The 18,928-nt window shown below is 45.0% G+C and overlaps 1 protein-coding gene across 1 annotated transcript in view; it reads left to right on the forward strand.

Annotated features, from left to right (window-relative positions):
• Positions 1-18,928, forward strand: part of KLHL2 (kelch like family member 2) — a 105,876-nt gene that overhangs the window by 33,899 nt on the left and 53,049 nt on the right. The window contains exon 4 of the mRNA XM_080928320.1: positions 3,597-3,718. Within this exon, the coding sequence (XP_080784446.1) occupies positions 3,597-3,718 (122 nt within the window). The remainder of the gene's footprint in view (positions 1-3,596; positions 3,719-18,928) is intronic.

The following is an 18,928-nucleotide window of genomic DNA, read 5'->3' on the forward strand; positions in this document are numbered from 1 at the left end:
CCACAGAAGATGAGAGTGGGAGATTGCATTGTCATCAAGCTTTACTTCATTCTGCAGGCTTTGGTGAGTGATGGATTGTGGGTAAGGAAAAGGGCACTGCAAGGCGACCGTTCCTCAGGGTGTTAGCACAAGCATCTATGTGGATGCTTTAATTTAGATAATCGTAAGTAACTTGGTCCACTGAGCGTGTAGAAAGTTCTGAGCGATACAGGAAGAGCTGCACAGCATCATTAGATAGCGCCCCTGCCCGTGAAGAGCTGTTTTCTGTGTGAGTACACAGATGCCTGCACAGCAGTATGCGTGTCACATGCATGCCTGGTGTTGGAGAAGGCCAGAAGCAGGCGCTGGGTTCTTAGGAGCTGAAGTTACAGATGGTTGTGAGCTACCGTGTAAGAGCTAGGAACTGAAGGCAGGTCTCTGTAAGAGCAGTAAGTGGACCTTGCCTGAGAGAACATTAATATGAACCCAGGTATGTCAAGCTGTGTGCGTGAAGTCAGGAGCCATGTAGTTCCTACGTATGCACCTCAGGTCGTCAGCAAGCAATTTCGCCAATGAACCATCTCGGTTGCCTCTGATGGCTTTCAAAAATCCGTTATCCAATACAAATCTCAGAAAGAAAACTGTTTAAACATATGTTCTATAAATATGGCAAAGGGCAGTAACTAAGACGCCGTGTAACACTAAGACTGGATATAAATAGCTCTCACTTCTCCTTCCCTGTGCTTTGTTGGAATTTTTAAATTATTAATGCATTTGGTAGCAAGCTTTTGGGTTTTGCTACTTTAACTTTTTGGTAAAGTTAAGATGAAGATGTAAGATTAAGTCATTTTAAGAACATAATTGAGGTTGACTTTGTTGGAAGTAGATGATTTTTCTGGCGAGATAATCTTTAAAACTGACATATGAGGAAAAGATGTGATTTAGCAAAGTACCTTTTCATAAAACATAATAGTGAGAGTTGCCTGGCATAGGACCATTTTTTACCCCAGCCACATACATGAATTAAGAGACTCATTTTTGTCTATGGCTTTGTCTACACCAACTGATGGTGAAATTTGGGAACTAGGTACACACTTTGCACTTACATTGCCCTGAGCTCTGACAGACTTTGCAAATTCTAGGGGCACTGTGGATGAAGCAAGGTAAGGTGTTTATTTAAGGTCTAGTTTAAATAACTAGAAGGGCAGTGGGGAGATTGCTTAGCTGGTAAAGTGGTTGCCCCATTTCCCATGTTAAAAGGCAAAGCGTCAGAGTAAGTGATTGGGAGGACCAGAACAAAGCCGTGTCTTCAGGCTCACACTGACTCTGTAGTCACTTGCATTAAATCGAGGCAGTCAACATCCTGTCATGTAATGAGAAGGCATTCATGAGCCCTCACCCCTAACCCATAGCTGTGGGCAGTCAATGAGTTCTGACAGAGGGTCAGTCAGTTTTCTTATGGACATGACTCCTGATAGGTCCACCGTGCCCCAGTGTGCGGCCCCATACTTGGAAGTATATGGACAGCACAAATTGGAATTCATAAAATTTAAGAAGAAAAAGAAAAGAGGACAGTTAGTTGGGAGTAAAGAGGTCAGGGGATCTGAGAATAGTCAAGGGAAAGAGTTGGGCGTGAATATAATCAAAGTAAATGAGGGTCGGAGAGATGGTTCAGTGGTTAACTGGCTGTTCTTCATAGGACCCTGGTTCAATTCCCTGCACCTCCATGGCAGCTCACAACCACCTGCCTGACTGGCTTCCAGTATTATCAAGCATGCGCTGGGTGCAACGACTTGCATCCGGGAAAAACATCAGTACTCAAAATAAATAAATAAAGTACATTATATGAAATTCCTGAAGAATTAATAAAAATAAATAATAAAAACCCCACCTCACTTGGTGACACATGCTTACAGTCTCAGTACTGGAAAGGCATAGGCAGGTGGATCTTTGGTGCTCACTGGCCAGCCAGCGTAGTCTAATGGGCGAGCTGCAGGCCAATAACATGCCCTGTTTAAAAGATGATGACATTCATTATGATACTGGAGGTTGTCCTCTCTATCCCCTCCCCGCTCCCCACAACACTATAAGTAGGAACAAGTGTCTTAACGTTGGCACTGTAAAGGCCTTCAGATTGGACCAACCCCAGAGATTGTGAGCCAGGGAGAAGAGGGGTGCATAGGGAAGGCACTGCATATGCAGGTGAATTAATTTCTGTATTCATCCGTTCTTTTTAAAGCCACAGAAACAATGGGATTCTCTCCTCTTTTGTACCCCACATGGATGTTTTCTCCTTGGGCAGTGACAGGGCACAGTTAGACACAGTGCAGCCCTGAGACGAACAGCCTCTTTCTGAGTTCTTGTCAGACCCTCTCTAGGAGAACACACAGTGAAGTGTCTGTTGCTGTGATTAGCACCCCCTGCCCCCATCCAAGGCTTCTCTTTGCAAAGGAGTCTTGTGACATTGTAGATTCCCATAGGCCTTCTGATAGTTCATGGAATCACACTAAACCATGCTGTCTGAGACAGAGATCTTGGGGCCACTGTTATTTTTATTACTGCAGGATGCGGGTGAAGGTGAGAGGTCGTGGCACAGTTTCCCAAGCTTCCCACGAAACCTTTCTGCTGAGGGTTGGTCCTCCTTGGGGTAGCTGCTTAGTTTATAACTGAGGTCGAGTGCGTGCATGCGTGCGCGGGTGTGTGTGTGTGTGTGTGTGTGTGTGTGTGTGTGTGTGTGTTTTATTTCCAGACTGGGTATCACTAAATTACCCAGGCTGGCCTTGAACTCACTGTCACTCACACAGGCCTTGGATTTGTGATCTTCTGGTCTTAGTCCTGAGTGGCTGCTCACCAGGCCTGGCTAGGTAACTAAGGGTTGTCCTCGTCACGATTTCACTGTGTCTCCTTGTATCCTACAATGTTTTGCCTTGTCCTGTTGCTCCAATCTGTTCCTTGTCCTTACAACGTCCCCGTGGTGTGGGGTCATCATTGTTTTCTCTCTCCATCTATATCTGTTTCTGTCCATGTTTGAGGACCAGGAAGAAGGGGTTGTACCACTGTTTGTCAGGCTAAGATGCGGAGGGCTCCAGATTGTATGGCTCGTGCACACACACACACACACACACACACACACACACACACACTAAAAGTCTTAGAAAAAATTAAAAATAAAACCCCAGCCGGATTATGGTGGTGTTCACACACCTTTATCCCAGCACATGGGAGGCCGAGGCAGGCAGATATCTGAGATTGAGGCTATCCTGGTCAACCAGTGAGTCCCATGATAGCCAGGGCTACACAGACGAACCCTGTCTTTAAAACAAGCAACCAACCAGAGAGGAATTCATGAAGGGACAGCATCGGCTGCAGTTTCTGCAGCTGGGCGCAGGGTGCCTTCATTCCTGCCATGTTATCTTCAGGGTCAGATGCCTAACAGAAGCATAGTGTGGAGTTTGCTCAAGACAGCTTTTAGGAGAGTGGCCGAGGCCTGCAAAATGCAGCAGATCCCGTTGCCTGTCTGACTGGGTGTGTTGCGGGAAGATGGGTCAGCCTGTCTCCTGTTGGCCTTTCCTCAGCAGCCTCCTGTTGTAACTTCATCTCACTCTTGGGTGTTTCAGGTGAGATGAGCGAGAGCCGAGCAAAGAGAGTTCGAATAAAAGAGGTCGACGGCTGGACCCTGAGGATGCTAATTGATTATGTTTACACGGCAGAAATTCAGGTCACAGAAGAAAACGTACAGGTAAGGGCCCACACTTGACGCCACTCAGCTCCTCCCGATCCAAAACTGCATTCCCACACAGCATGCACTTTGTGCCAAAGTAAAGATTCATCCTTGAAATTTTATTTCTGAGAGACACTTGGGATGATTGCGTCTTTTTAATGGTGTTTCTGATTTCAATGCCTTTTATATCTTTGCAGACCTGAGACACATCCTTTCTCTGAGTAATGTTCCTTCTTTTGTGACAACACTGTCATTCTTTATAATTCCTGCTTCATGCAGCCCACAGTTTTTCTTTATTCCTTTGAAGGATAAAGTCTACGAAGGATGTTTTTGACTACCAACATCCTTTAATTCTTTATTACTTGGGTATCCTCTTTAAATGAGTCTGGACTTTAGTCAGAATTTGATGTAGCATCTTATTTTCTGTAGAGAACAAGTGTTTTCCAGACGTTTGTTAAATAGATATTTAAAGTTTTAGGTGACATAGAAGGATGTTGCAGGCAAACAAAAAAAGGGAAGTCTCTTCTTAAAATGGCCTGTGCTGGCTGAAAGAGAATGGTCCCCAGAGGCTCCTGCAGCTGAAGGCTTAGTCTTTGGGGGGCGGAAGTGTTTGAAAAGATTAGGATTAGGAGGCCTGGCCTTGGAGGAAGTGTGTCATTGGGGTTTCAAAATCCCAGGCCAGGCCTAGGGGCATTGTCTCATCCTGAGGACCGGGATGGAGGTCTGTCTGCCTTCCTGTCTAAAGCGAGCCCCTGTTAAGTGCTTTCTTTTCTAAGCGTTGGCAGGCTCATGGTGTCTCTTCACAGCTGTAGAGCAGAGACTAGGACAGACCCTTCTCTGGGATCCACCCAACTCCCTCACTCCTGTCCCTCACCCCCATACCTATCTGCTCCCTGAGAAGGATAGCTGCTGATCTTTGAGGGAGACGGGCCCCTCAGCCCATTATCCACTCACCGATTCAAGTAAACGAGTGCATTTACAGGCATGCACAGAATTGAAATTTTCAGTATGTTTTTTTTCTGTATTTGTTCAGAAACTTTGCTTTTCCCCTTCCTTCACTGAACAGAATGGCTTGTTCTTTTGTGTGGTGTCTCATATGGTAATGGGTATACAGAATGCTCCACTTTTATGGATCGCTGCAGTGAATGGGCATCTTAATCTTTGTGTGCAAGAAGTCTACAGGCTGGAACTCCTGAAAGTGGATTTGGTTGAGCAAAGAAAACAGGCATCTTTTAATTCTGGGTGGTGATGCCCTATCAACATTTAAATATTGTATTTATTTATAGTCCTTTCAGTAGGGGGACTATGTATTTTAAAGGTAACAAAGAGAACTTTAAGCTTTTGATAAACTATTTAAGTGCTTGTGTGAGTCTGTGATGCAAGTGTGTGTTCGAGTGCTTGTGGTTTCTGGAGCTGGACTTCCAGGTGCTTGTGAAGTCCTCAGCACGGGTGTCAAGAACCAAGCTTTGCCTTTCTGGAAGAATAACGGAGCACTCTCAACTGCCAAGCCATCTCCTCAGCCCCTGAGCCAGACTCTTAAGAAACAGCTTCTACATTCTACTTGTACAAACAGGGTATGGGTTTTGTGTTTTGTGCCTCCGAGCAGCTGCGGTGTGCTACCTCATGCTTGAGTGTAGACTGAAGAACTGCAGTTGTAGAATGTCACATGCTGTGAAATGTCAGCCGGAGAACCTGAGCCTCCTGGGGACCCTTTTAATGTCCTTTAACTTTGCTGGAACTTTTCATTTATGAGGCAGAATGTTAGAAAGATGTACCATCTGTTTTGGAGTTGTGACTAGGGGTGATACGGTCCTGTTTTTAGTGAACATTGCTTATCTATCTATTATCTATCTGTCTGTCTGTCTGTCTGTCTGTCTGTCTATCTACCTATCTATCTATCTATCTATCTATCTATCTATCTATCTATCTATCTATCTATCTATCTGTGTATGGGGGGCATACATGCCGTAGTAGACATGTTGCGATCAGAGGACAGCCTTGAACATCATTTCTCCCCTTCCACATTATGTCAGATTCGCTGGCCAGCAAATTTCTAGGGAGTCTCCCGTCTCTGCTGTAGGGACTCAGAGATTACAAAACCTGCTACTATACCTGGCTGTATGTGGGGTCTGAACCCAGGTCTTTATGCTTGCATAGCCACCATTTTACCCACGAACCCGTCTTCAGAAGTTCAGATGAATGTTCGTTCCAGCGTGAAGGAATGTGCTGGTGTTATGTCTGGAAATGAGAGAAGGTTGCGGCTGCCATCTTCGGCTAGACTTTTCTGTACACTCAAACCCTTGTCGGGTGATGGAGGCCTTGTTTTCAATAAGGATGCACCTTGTGCTGTTGTGCTTTTTCTTTATTGGTGTGCATGGGGTCTTTATACTCAATACCTACCAGCAAATAGATTGCAGATTTCTTTGACACATAATGGCCACGTGGAGGAAAACTGCTAAGGATGTGCAGGCCTGAAAGTCTGAACGTGAGTTCAGTCTTTCCTGTAGCTGGTAGCCGGTCTTAGGGGAACGTTGCCTGTTAGGAGTGAGACCACTCTACGGTTCCTTTTAATAACTCTCACATCCCAGGCTTACTCCGTTAGTCACGGACTTTGAGAAGAGCCACTTGTCATGGTGGCTTGCCTTCTGTGTACATAGCTCAGGTCCGACGGCGTACTGTAAGAGCTGCGTTGGGAGGCTTGGCTCGATGCTATATTGATTTTCGTTAGAGAGGAAGGTGCTTCTCTTTAGCTTAGGGGTATGCTGGTTTATGAGATCTGTACAGCCCACCAAAAAGGCTGTGTTTTGGAAGGGTATTTGGAAATAAAACTCATGAAGGCAAGCCTCCCTTTTTGTAACAAGTATTTTTCAGTGAACTCTGGGATAAAGGCTTCATAGATGAGTGTGTGTCAACCTCTCACTGTGTTTGTCCAATATGTTCTAAGGAAAGGGGCAGTGCAGTGGGGGTGTCTGGTGGCCTCAGGACAGTTACTCTGAAGGTCTAAGTGGCCACCCAGTGAGACTGATCCGTGTACTGTCTTTCTAGTAGGAAAATCCTAGTGTCTCTGGGATTGTGTGGTGCACTGAAGACTCTCAGTGCTTTAGGATTCCTCGGGCCAGCTGTCTTCCAGTCAGCTGCTGACAGAGCACGGTTTTATCCTGTTCCTCCTGACTTCTAACTTCAGTTCCTTTCCTGCTGTCTCCTCATCACACACTTACGACACTGTGACGGCTGTTTGAGGTGAAGGTTGTTAACTGAGTCAGAATGAAGGAGTGAGTAATTTGAAGATTTCACTCCAAAGAAGGAAGAGTCTCTTCTGTATTATATAAGTAATAGAGCTATTTCAAGTTTCCTCGATTTTGATCATCCCCCCCCCCCCCCCCCAGCTATTACTGGTTTGCTGTTGTTGTTGGATATTTTAAAACTTTAGTTTGGCTGTTTTGTTTCATATATTTCAAAGTTGTCGAACAATCCGAGCTAAATGAATTTACAGTAATTTGGAATCTGAAGGAAAGATGGAAAGGAAATGGGTATTCCTCCTTGCTTCAGTTTCCATCCTCCTTCTAACTGGCTGAAATGTGCTACCACATGTCTGGATTTGGAGACTCCTTCTTTAGCAGACTTTATAAATATTATAAATATAGGGAATAGAGAAAACAACCCTGCAGCCTGCTCTTACGCAGCTTTTTAAACATCTGTGAGTCACAGACATCTCGGAGCCTCTCAGCTTCTCCTCGGGGCAGGGACAGAAGGCCATGCGTGAACTTTTGTGTAGTTCCAGAAGGTCCGTGGGGGCTTTGCTCCTTCCTCACTGCCTTACAAACTCTTCGCAAGCCAAGCACCGTGGCGCATGCCTGTGATGCACGATACATCCTAGTCCTGTGTGGCTCTCAACCTTCCTAGTTGGGATACCCTCTGAGACAGTTCCTGATGTCGTGGGGACCCCCAGCCATAAGACTATTTTGTTATTATTCCCGAACTTTAATTTCGTTACTGTTATGAATTGTAAGTATCTGATAAGCAGCCCACAGGTTGAGACTCACAGCAGGAGGGAGGCCCACTGGGAGGATCCTGAGTTCAAGGCTCCCGAGGGTCAGAGGACACTGCAGGTGTGGGTGTGGACAGTGATCTGAGAGGAGGTGAGGAGGAAAGAAAACCTTGTTCAGATTGATTTCATCAGTTTGAATCAAACCCCGAGGAGTCTACTGGTCCTTGAGGTTCATTGCCAGCATATTTGCAGCGCAGTACAAGGGGAAAGAGCCCAGACAGCAGTCATTCCTATTCCAGATGTACAAAAGAGCTGAAGGTGTGCCTACTTAGAAACTCCCTTACCGCGTGCATGTGACCGTGCAGGTGGGCTCTGTAGCTAACGGGGAGGCTCTGCTGTGGTCTCTGACCAGGTATCAGAGGTCAGCAGGTCATAAAGTACACGTGAAAACTCCCCTAAGGACGAGTTTAACTGGGAGCTAAAGATAATAGTCTAGGAAGTGTTGGGGTTCAGGAGCAGACCACAAACCACATAAACACCAATCTCAGTCAGACAGGGATGGTATAGTGAACGTGTACCTTAAGACTGACGATAAGGGCTGAAGCTCAGATCTCGGGGGCTGAGGCTACAGCCTCAAACATTTCTTGGGGCTGGCTTATATGGGGGAAAAAAAAAACATATTGAGCTCATGTGCAGGTATAGGAAGTGCTGCCCAGTGGTCAGCTCTGACTTAACCTATGTTGGCTAGCTAGACAAAACAGCTCTAACTGACCTTTATTCTGATTGGTCCTAAGTGGAAGTTTTGGTTGTTGAGTTTCTTAAGCTTAACTGACCTCATAACATACAGAAGATAAGAGGGTGTCTAGTCAGTGCGACCCTGCTCTGAGCCAAGTTATTTTTCCTGGGTCAGTGTCTGACAGGCAGATTACAGCAACAATATGAAAGAGCTGTTGGACATGGAATAAAATGGCTCCGGCTGTGCTAAGGGAGCAGGGCTCAACAGGGAGGAAGAATCTGCTGTAAGCATTCTGGGGGATTTAGGTCTGCCTTCACCAGGTCCTAAACAACATCCACTCCCAGCCTTCTGGGTGGAAAACGGGCATTTCGTCACCTCTGCTGAGGAGAGCACCCCCACTCCCCACCCCCCACCCTTAGTGTTTAACATTGCTGGTTGGTTTCCCTGCCATCTGTAGGCCTGAGGAACCTTTGTGCCTCTTATTGGGGTGGGGGAGGACTTAGTAAGACCCCGTCTTGAAAAAAATAAGTCTATGATTGTATGTATCATTAGTGCAAAGGTTTTAATCAGGTATATACTCAACCATGCATTTTGCATGTATGTTGCTTATCTTATTTGATGGTTTTAGTGTTATGTAAGGCATTCATTAATTTTGCTGTTGAAAAAAAATAGGCTCAGAAAACTTAAATAATGTGTTCAATACCATCCTGCATATAAAGAGACTTATTTTATATGTATATGTACACTTTTGTGCATATGTGCCAGTGGTCATCGTGTGTGTGTGTGTGTGTGTGTGTGTGTGTGTGTGTGTGTGTGTGGTGTGTGTGTGTGAGGCAGGCATTGTGTATCACTCTCTGCCTTATTCTTCTGAGGCATGTGTGGTTTCTCCCTGAACCCGGAACTTGCATTTTTCGTTCAGTCTGGGATTCAGCAATCCACTTGCCCTCCCTTCTCAGTGCTGGCATTCTAGAAATGCGTGGGGTATTCCTGGCTGCCTGCATGGGTCTTAGAATCCAAACCCCAGTCCTCATGCTTGCCCATCAAGAACTCTTAGCTGCTGAGAGCCTCTCATTGAACCTGGAGCTTACCAATGCGACTAGTGCGAGTGGCCAGCCAGCCCCAGAGCTCATTCTGGTGTTTCTCTGACGCTGGTGATATGGATTGTCCCGTACCGCACATCTGGATGGCTCACTCTGTCTGTCTGTCTGTCTGTCTTTTCCTTTCTTCTTCCTCTTCCCCTCCTTTCTTTCTTCTTTCCCTCTGGATGCTAGGAATCAATCAGTCATCATATTTGCACAGCAAACGTTATCTATTGAGTCATTTCCCCAGTCCTTATAAATATATTTTTATAACTAGAAAAAATATTGACTGTGGATATATAGTTCCATTGTAGAATACTTGCCAAGAATGTGCAAGACCCCGGGTTAGAGATGGGTATCGCCAAAGGGAAAAGAAACTATCTTTATAACAGAAAAGAAAATTTCCCATATCCCAAAGGTACCAGAGTCAGGTATTAGCATTTTTTGGAGACTAAAACATTTCCCGTTCTTTCACCATTTTGTCCTTTGTTAAATGTGTAGTTTTGTTCCATACATTTTGACGTTTCAGCTTCAGGGTATGTTTAGCTTGCTAAAAGTAGGTGTTTTCCACCTAATGTGAGTGTGAAAATCAAAAATAAAAATGAAGTGTGAGAAACAAAGGATGATAATAGCCGGTGCTGGTGTGAACAATGCTCACTCACAAGGACTGACCGTGAGCACTCATCTGCAGGCTCCATTGCATTAGCAGGCTCGCACTGGGAGGGCGTGGCGGGATGTAAAGAGCTGTCTGACAGCTTCAAATGCATGAATCTTGAGCAATTCATGAAACTTACATGTTGCAGCAGCAGGAATTGTCTGGGATGAGAACATCTCATTTCTTCAAGAAACAGAGCAGAATTGGAGATGGGCATTTTTCACGAGAGCTTTAGTGCCAGTTCCTGGTAATGAACACATTAATGTTCAGCGGGGTTGCAGTGCTGTAGAAAGTTCACCATGGTGTGCCTATTTCACCGGGATAGACTAGGATACACTAGGTTGTATTTGAAGTGCTGCAAATGTGTTTTCCACTGGGTCGGGGGCAGCAGAAGGACTCGGGTTCTGCCAGGCCTGTTGGCGTTGAAGCGTTGGTGGGAATGGAGGACAGGTGAGCGTACTGTTGTCTGGTTCCAGCACCATCGTGGTAGCTCACAGCTCATGACCATCTATGCACAACTCCAATTCCAGGGCATCTGATAGTTCCTTCTGGTCTCCGTGGGCACCAGGTAGGCCTATGGTGCACACATACACATGCCAACCAACACGAAAAATGAAAATAAATCTTTAAAGCCATTTAAAAAAATTAAGTAAGTCACTTAAATCAGTAAAAGGCCATTAAAGTCAAGGCACCATTAAAACATGCATTAATCAGATATTTTATTTTATTTTAACCAGAATAAGTACATATACGATTGTATATCAGTTTTCTGCTTTTGAGCTAAGTGTGATCACTGGATTGGAGATCTCCGTGATTCGCTGCATGGTCACAGCATAAACAGCATCAACTGTAATTTTCCAGGCTAACCATTTTCCTGACTCTTGAGAACTCCGCTCATGTATGCAATGGAATAGGATCATATTCGCCATCATTCCCTGCCACCAACTCTGCTCCTATCCCCTCAGTGCCAGCCCTGCTGAGTTCATGTCTCCTGTGTTCCCTTGAGAGCCGGGGCACTCACAGGGACGTCTCAGTGCAGCCTCTGAGTTACTCACTCCGTGGCTCTGGCACCCGATTAGATTCTTTCCTTCATCCGCACACATTGATCCAGTCACGGCGTCAGTCAAGGCTGTTTTCATAGACACTGCTTCCACAGATCTTTATTATATGTGCACGTTTAGATTACCTGAGTTGTTGTAAAGAGGGGAGTACCTGAGTTGTTGTAAAGAGGGGAGCAAAGCAACGTGTATGAGCTGGCCAGGTGCAGCTGAGCTGGAGAAACAGGAGAGTGTACAGGGGTCTTATTTAATCAGTGAATAGATCACTTGGAGTTTGGTAAGGGTGCTTTTGTTTTGTAAGTTTCTTATATGCAGAGACATTGAGATAAAATTCTCATTAGATGGGTGTTTGTCTTAATGATGAACTGTTAATTGTTTGAAACAGAATCCTATTATGTAGCCTTGGCTGTCTTAAACTCAGAGCTCCACCTGAGTCTCCGTCTGACATGCTTCACCATGCCCGAGCATTAAAAATGGACATTTGAGACATCTCTGTTAAAGGCTGAAGAGGTGACTCAGAGGTTAGGAGCACTGACTGTTCCTTCGGAGGACTGGGTTCTGTCCCTGACACCCACATGGCAGTTAAAACCATCTGTCCCTCCAGTCCTAGGGGATCTGACACTTTCTCCTGGCCTCCATGGGCACTGCCCACACGTGGCTCACAGGCATATGTGCAGACAAAACACCCTAACACATGTTCTTTTAATCTTAAAATTTCTAAACAGGAACGAAACACCCAGTCATTTCAGCAGACATTGATGGATCGTGCTAAGCACGCAGTCCTGGAGCCATGAAAAATGAACAAAGAACAAAACATGGCAGTGGACACCTTTGGACAGGATTTACCTGTCCTGTGGCCAGTTTCCTTAACTTCTCTGGGCCTTGTTTTTTGGGAGATTGTAAGGGCTTTTGAAACTTGTTAGATGACTTGCTAATGTAAATAGGAGACTAGTAAAAATCTGATTGAGATCAGCTGAGACATAAATGACTATGGGAGGAGTAGGGACACTGATTTATGGGACTTTTTAAACTTATGACAGCATTAGTCTAAAGTTAAGTAAGGAGTAACTGGCAAATTCAGACTTGAATGACACATTACAAGGGGCATGGTATTAAGGGTCTTGTGGTAATGATGATGGTAGAAAAAGTGGTGGTGGTGGTGGTGGTGATAGTTATGGTGGTGGTGGTGGTGATGATGGTAGTGGTGGAGGTGGTGGTGGTGATGGTGATAGTGGTGATGGTTGTGGTGGTGGTGGTGATGATGGTAGTGGTGGAGGTGGTGGTGGTGATGGTGGTAGTGGTGATGGTTGTGGTGGTGGTGGTGGTGATGATGGTAGTGGTGGAGATGGTGATGGTGGTGGTGGAGATGGTAGTGGTGGAGTTGGTGATGGTGGTGATGGTGGAGGTGTTGTTGTTGTTGTTGGAAATGGTAGTGGGGACGATTGTGGTGGTGAAGTAGGTGGTAGTGGTGATGATGATGGAGGAGGTGAGGAGGTGGTGTAGGCAGTGGTGATGAAGGAGGAGCGATATTGCTAAGAGCGTTAGTGATGACGGGGGAGGTGATATTGATAATGGTGTCAGTAGAGGAGGTTGTATTGATTGTGTTGGTAGTGATAGAGAAGGCTGTGGTGATGATGACAATGATAATGGTGGTGATGGTGTGGTGATGCTGTTGCTGGTGGTACTCTTGGTATAGTGGTAGAAATGGAAGTGATGGTTGAGGAGGTGAACATGGGGGTAGTAAAGATGGTGGATGTGGAAATGGGAGAGGAGGTAATGCGGATGTGATGATTATACCTCTTAGGCAGATGGTAGTTTCTGGTTCATGATGGGATACTGTTGTGTGAATATGGCTTCAGCCCTATACTGTCTGCATTCTGGTTTATCTATAAAGAGATTTGGTTAAGGATTAGGTGATTTCCATGTCTGAAGGCAAGCATTGGGATTGTGGAGTGCTTGTTTCTATAGTGGACATGGTGCTGAAGCCCAGGATGTGAGGCTTTGGCGTAGTAAGCACAGTGTGTTTAGGGAAGCACAGTCATGTATAGAACAGCCGAGTTCATTGCAGACCAGACTGTACACACTGATTTGGAGTTTAGTTAACTTGGCAATCTAGAGCAGGACTGGTTTCTGGATAAACGGTGCTTCAGTTCACTGGAAGACATGAGGGTGTCAGGACTTGAATATGAACGAGGCAGGTCATCAGTTGGGTCAGGGTTGGTAACTACTGCTGTTCCCTACACATGGCTTGCACCTTGCCTTTCTGAAGTCTGAGCTGTTGACCTTGTACATTTTTTTTTCCACTGCCAGTATTGATTTGATGAATCCCAGTGTCTTAGGGTTCTACTGCTGTGAAGAGACACCATGACCAAGGCAAATCTCATAAAGGACGACATTTACCTGGGGCTGGCTTACAGTTCAGAAGTTCAGTCTGTTAGTATCATGGCATCATCCCGGCAGGCATGGTGCAGGAGTAGTTGAGAGTTCTACATGTTTATCTGAAGGCTGCTAGTGGAAAATTGGCTTCCAGGCAGCTAGGATGAGGGTCTTTAAAGCCCACACCCACAGTGACACACCCACTTCAAAGAGGTGACACCTCCACTTAGTGCCAATCCGTGTGCCAAGCATATATTAACCACGATACCCAGTTCTCAGCCAATCATTTATTAAACATTTTTGGAGTATGTTATTCGGTATGTGCTAAGCAGTTTTTTTTCTTCATGGACAACTCAGTGTCAGACAGGGAGACAAGGTCCCAGTCTGGAAAGCCTTTATGTTGTAGAGGGGGGAGGGGCAAGGCAAACAATTAGCCTTCAGATCCACCAGGTAGTTTCACATTGTTACTGAGTTCTGAGGGGGACTCGCTTGAACCAAAAGCAGAATCAAGACAAGTAAGGAATTATGCAGAGCAGAGGGCAGAGACTCTCTCGAAGAAGGAACAGCTGGTACAGCAATGCATAATGGGGGGAAGCTGGGCGGGTTTAAGGCCAAAAAGTCAAAGCTGATTAATTTTTTTGTTTGTTGTATTTGTTTGCTGTAGGCTGTCTCAGAACTCACTGTAAACCAGGCTGGCCTGTGTCTCTGAGTGTTGAGATTAAAGGCATGTGCCACTATGGCCAACATAAGGAGATTCTTGTTTGAGGAGAATATATTATAGAAAGAATGGAGAGAGATGATACTGGAAAGGTAATAATAGATCTAGATGAAGCAATTCCACTTTAATGAGGAGGGAGGGTTCATTCATTTGTTGGACATTAGACATTGCTGTCTTCTTCCAGTTGCTAAGTGAAAGTTGGGAGGTATTTATCTTTATTTATATATTTAAGTGTTTATGTGCATGTATGTCTGTGTACTACATGCATGCCTGGTGAGAAGGAGGGCAGAAGAGCGTGTCTGATCCACTGTGTCTAGAGTTATGGACAGTTGTAGTCCACTATGTAAGAAGAGTGCCATCTCCAGCCCAGGAGGTCATTTAAATATCTGCTGAGGTAAGCCGACAGAGGGACGAGGGCTTGACGTGAAGTCAGGGTTAGACTTGGGAGATGCTTGGAGTTAGGGCCAGTGATACTGGTGTTTGCCTGGAGGGTGATAAAGGTTAACTGGGAATATCGTGAGCAGTGGAGCAGGCAGTCAGATGGTGAAATCATGGGATCGGGGTACTGCTAAAGTGTTGCTCATCACGGTTTGATTCTGTGCTGGGAAGGGGTTGTATGTCACAGATTGAGCCCCTAGGTGCCATGTAAGTCCCTGCAGAGAGAATGGAAGAGCAAGAAAGAATGAAAGGCAGCCAGTGGCTGCCTGGAGTATTCTATAGTTTGCAGGAGCCAATGAGTAGTAGCCAGGTATATAGAGGGAAGCCACGGGCATGCTAGCCTTAGAGGAGCGAGTCCTCAGAGGAGGGACCCAGGTGTTTGCTGCAGGCCAGGACTGTGGAGGGTGAATTGATGTTGACTGGGGAGCATGCGCAGGCCGAGTGTTATTACTGGGCAGTTTAGCTCACACGGTGCCAGGTTATACTGATTATCGGGTGTCTTGTCTGATTAGTGCTAACTGTACTTGGGATGTTCTGGGTGGGGAATGGTGAACGACAGGGTCACACTAGTCAACAATGACCCTGAAAAGCGGTTTGGATGTGATGTGAAGAATGAGAACTTGATTGGAGTGGCTCGAGGAGCTGGCGGAGATCACAGAACGCTCATCTAAAGCATTTTGCCCTGAAATCCAAGAGCGATGTGCTGGTTTGGAGGGGAAGAGGAGGGTGATGGAGGGATTGTTTCTTAATGTCAGTGTTGTTGAACAGGTTTCTACAACAGTCAGAATGACCCATAGAGAAGCAAAGGGAGGTGAAAACAGGAGACAGAGAGAAAAGGGTATGATTGGGGAGGTTTGACAAAGCTAATAAAAGGTTAAGATCTGAAAGTGCACAGATTTACCTGGGATGGGACAGGGATGTTCCACCATTGAGCCAGAGGGACTGCAGACATGCTTAGAGTTCAGTAGGTTAGTGGCTCTGATGGTGGTTAGCTCCAAGGCTACGTGTCCTGTCAGCCTGCCCGTGTTTATGAAGACGGGTGTGGTGGGAAGTTACCAGCCTAGATGAAGGCTGGGAAAGTGATAGAGACCAGCAATGCTAAGTCGTCAGATTGGAAAGGACAAAGGTGACTTTGCTTCTGAAGCACAGTGAGTAGAAATAGCTTGCCGAGGGCTCACTGGAGATTTGCAGTCATAGTGATCACCTAGAATGGGGGTGTGACTTCTGTAGGCACACCCAGCCGGTTCCCATTGTTCCTATAACAAAGGTGCGGATAGCTACTACTGTAAATGCTGCAGAAGAAACGACAAGCAGATTGACAGGTTTGAGTCACCTAGGTTGAGCGACTAGATGTGTCTCAGGTGTCTCTCATCCTTCCAGATGAATGCAATCTAGGAGATAGAAAACTGGGAGAAACAGGAAGGACTTGGTTGTGCGGTGTCCAGTTGCAGAGGCCTGCTTTAGGAATGATATTTGATTGTGTTTTTGCTCTCTCTGGATCTCTGCACTTTCAAACCCTGTCCACAGCTGTGTTGTGGAGAAGAATGGTGATTTAGGTTTTTAAAACCCGTCGGTAGGTGAATAGCAGTGACTTAGGTCATCGGATAATCCCAGGAGAGTAGGCGAGTGGGAGCTTCATGGAATCTGTGCCTAGGAGGAAGGAAGTACCAACTGACGTCTGTCTGTCACGAAGCAGCGCTGATTTGTAGGTGTGGATGGTAACCAATTAGTGGGATAATTTCAGTAAGTCATCATAAGAAACTAGAAAGATCTATTGCGTCTAAAGACGATCGCAAGTCTATGAAGTAGATTGGGAAATAGGTTCTAGAAAGTTTCCATGTTCTGTGAGACTCTTGAGTTGTAAATTGTAATGTACAAGTCTTACATGGGGTGTGATTTTACCTGGGGTATGGGAGGAAAAGTTAAATAAATAGTAGCTTCATGACTGAATTCTTACTAACTCTGCATAAACACACTGTTCTTTGGGGGTATTTTATATCACACCTTTTTATTCAAACTGCATTATAGTATTGTGTATTGTGTGTATGTATGTGAGTGTGCATGCCACAGTATTCCATGTTTGAGAGGCCATTTTCACCTTTCACCACGTGGGACCCAGCCTTCAGGTCTGTCTCTCCAGCCCCTCCAGACCGAATCCTTCTGGGAGCATTTCTAATATGGAGGTGCTCAGTATGTGGCTGTTGGACCATCAGGGCCGAGTGAGTGCTCAGTAGTAATCCAGGGAGGACATTTTCTTTCCGTGAACAGACATGCAGCACTGAAGATCACGTGGAGTGTCAGCTGGACTTGGAATCCTGGTTAGAAACTGTTTCATTAGCTTCTTTGGGGTCCCGTGGGCTTTTGGAAAGTAGATCAGCTTAGTCAGAATTCAAAGATTAATCCGTGAGTTTTAGTAACCTTATTTTCAGGTATTTCTATGAAGTGTAACATATGTTTATATTATGTAATGTGCACATAGTTTTGTGGTGGAATTTGTAATGAGATCATCAGGTGGGGAGCATGGATCCTAGGGGGAAAGATACTTGTCAGAGATAAAGAGGTGGGCAGAGCCCTACTGAACTCTTCATCTACCCATGTGCTTCACACAGTATGTGTACTAAGTGTTCACTGTGAATCCCAGTGCCCTACCCTTTCCCAGGCTGAACTGGGAAGACCTTAACAGTTAGTCTTCACATAACCTGTGTTCTTGTTTACCAAGTTGGTAGTTACGCTTTTCCTCTCTGGACACTATGGTGGGTCACTAAGACAGTGGTTCTCAACCAGGGGGCCCTGGAATTTTGAGTTCTTCTGATATTTCTTGTGGATATTTTGTAACATGGAATTTAAACTATTAAAAATACCATATACTTGATTATGGGCTGGCTCTCCCTTATCACTTATGCTGAGGATTGAACGTTTAACCTCGGGAGCGTATTAGGCAAGCACTTACAATTGAACTGTGTCTCCAACTCCTTGGTTATGTTTTCTGCTTATTGAAAAGTTCCTTTTCAGGTCTGCTCCCCTACCACAACCCTTTGGTCATCTCAATAGAGTGACCTTCCTTCCTTCACCATGGGGTTACGTTTAGAAGTTGCTCAAGTACCACGAGAGTGGAAGTTCAGTAGGAGACATAGCTTCTAGGTGAACAAGAGCAACTATGAGCAGCTTTGTTCGTGGCCTCTAAGGGACTCATCACTTAAGAGTATAATGCTGAGGGTTTAAATGACAGCTGAACAACTCAGAAAAATAATAATAAGCCCTTAGAGCTGCTCTCTGCTAGAAAACTCCACGGGCCAATGGGCCAATGGACCCTGGCTAATTATCATATGATCATTTATAGCTAACATCCTGAATTACCATTAGCTTCAAGAATAGATTTGAGTAGGGCATTAACCTTTCTGTCTAATCGGCCATTAAGTGAAGCCAATAATGTCTTGCCACATCACAGAATTAGTTAGAGCTTGCAAAAATATTGAAAAGCTTCATGAATGTTGAGCAGAAATAAGAAATGGCCATCAATAAAAGACAAGACTGAGGAAGATGAAGAACTCATTGCAGTTGCCTGGTATCACTGGGTAGAAAATGGTCTTTTGACACTCTATATTCTGAATAGTTTATTGTTTTTGCTGCATTTGTTGTTGATTTGCTGAGGTCTTTTTGAATTTGACTTAGTGTTGAGATAAAGCTCTGAGTGGCTGTTGTACCAAGATGTAGATTTGACTTACAGTAGCCTATTCCTTTGATTTGACACATAGCGACTGGGAAGAAGTAGTACTTCTCCCAGCATAGCACAGGAAGGGCTGCTGCCTTCTACTAATGTTCTGTTTTACTGTGTGAGAACAAATACATCCCTTGTTAGATGATGTGCCTAGAAAGCATAATTGGAAACCTGAAAAAAAAATCATACATAAAAATCTCTTGGACTAGACCCTCAGAACTAACGGTTGCTTATAGCCAACCATTATAGCTGTTCATCAATGAGGTTGTGTCATTGGTATGGGTACCCGATATTCCAATATCCAGTAATCTTCTTAAATATTGTATCCATTGCATCAAGATGGCACACATGTGGTTTTAGTACTATCCAAAGGCAGAAAAGCTTAAATTACTTATAATTAAGTAGTTTCGATGTTGTGTCTTCCTCGGTGGAAGTTTCATTTTGGTTTAATATTTGCGTAGT

This window comes from Micromys minutus (assembly GCF_963924665.1).
Source record: "Micromys minutus genome assembly, chromosome: 14".
NCBI lineage: Eukaryota > Metazoa > Chordata > Mammalia > Rodentia > Muridae > Micromys > Micromys minutus.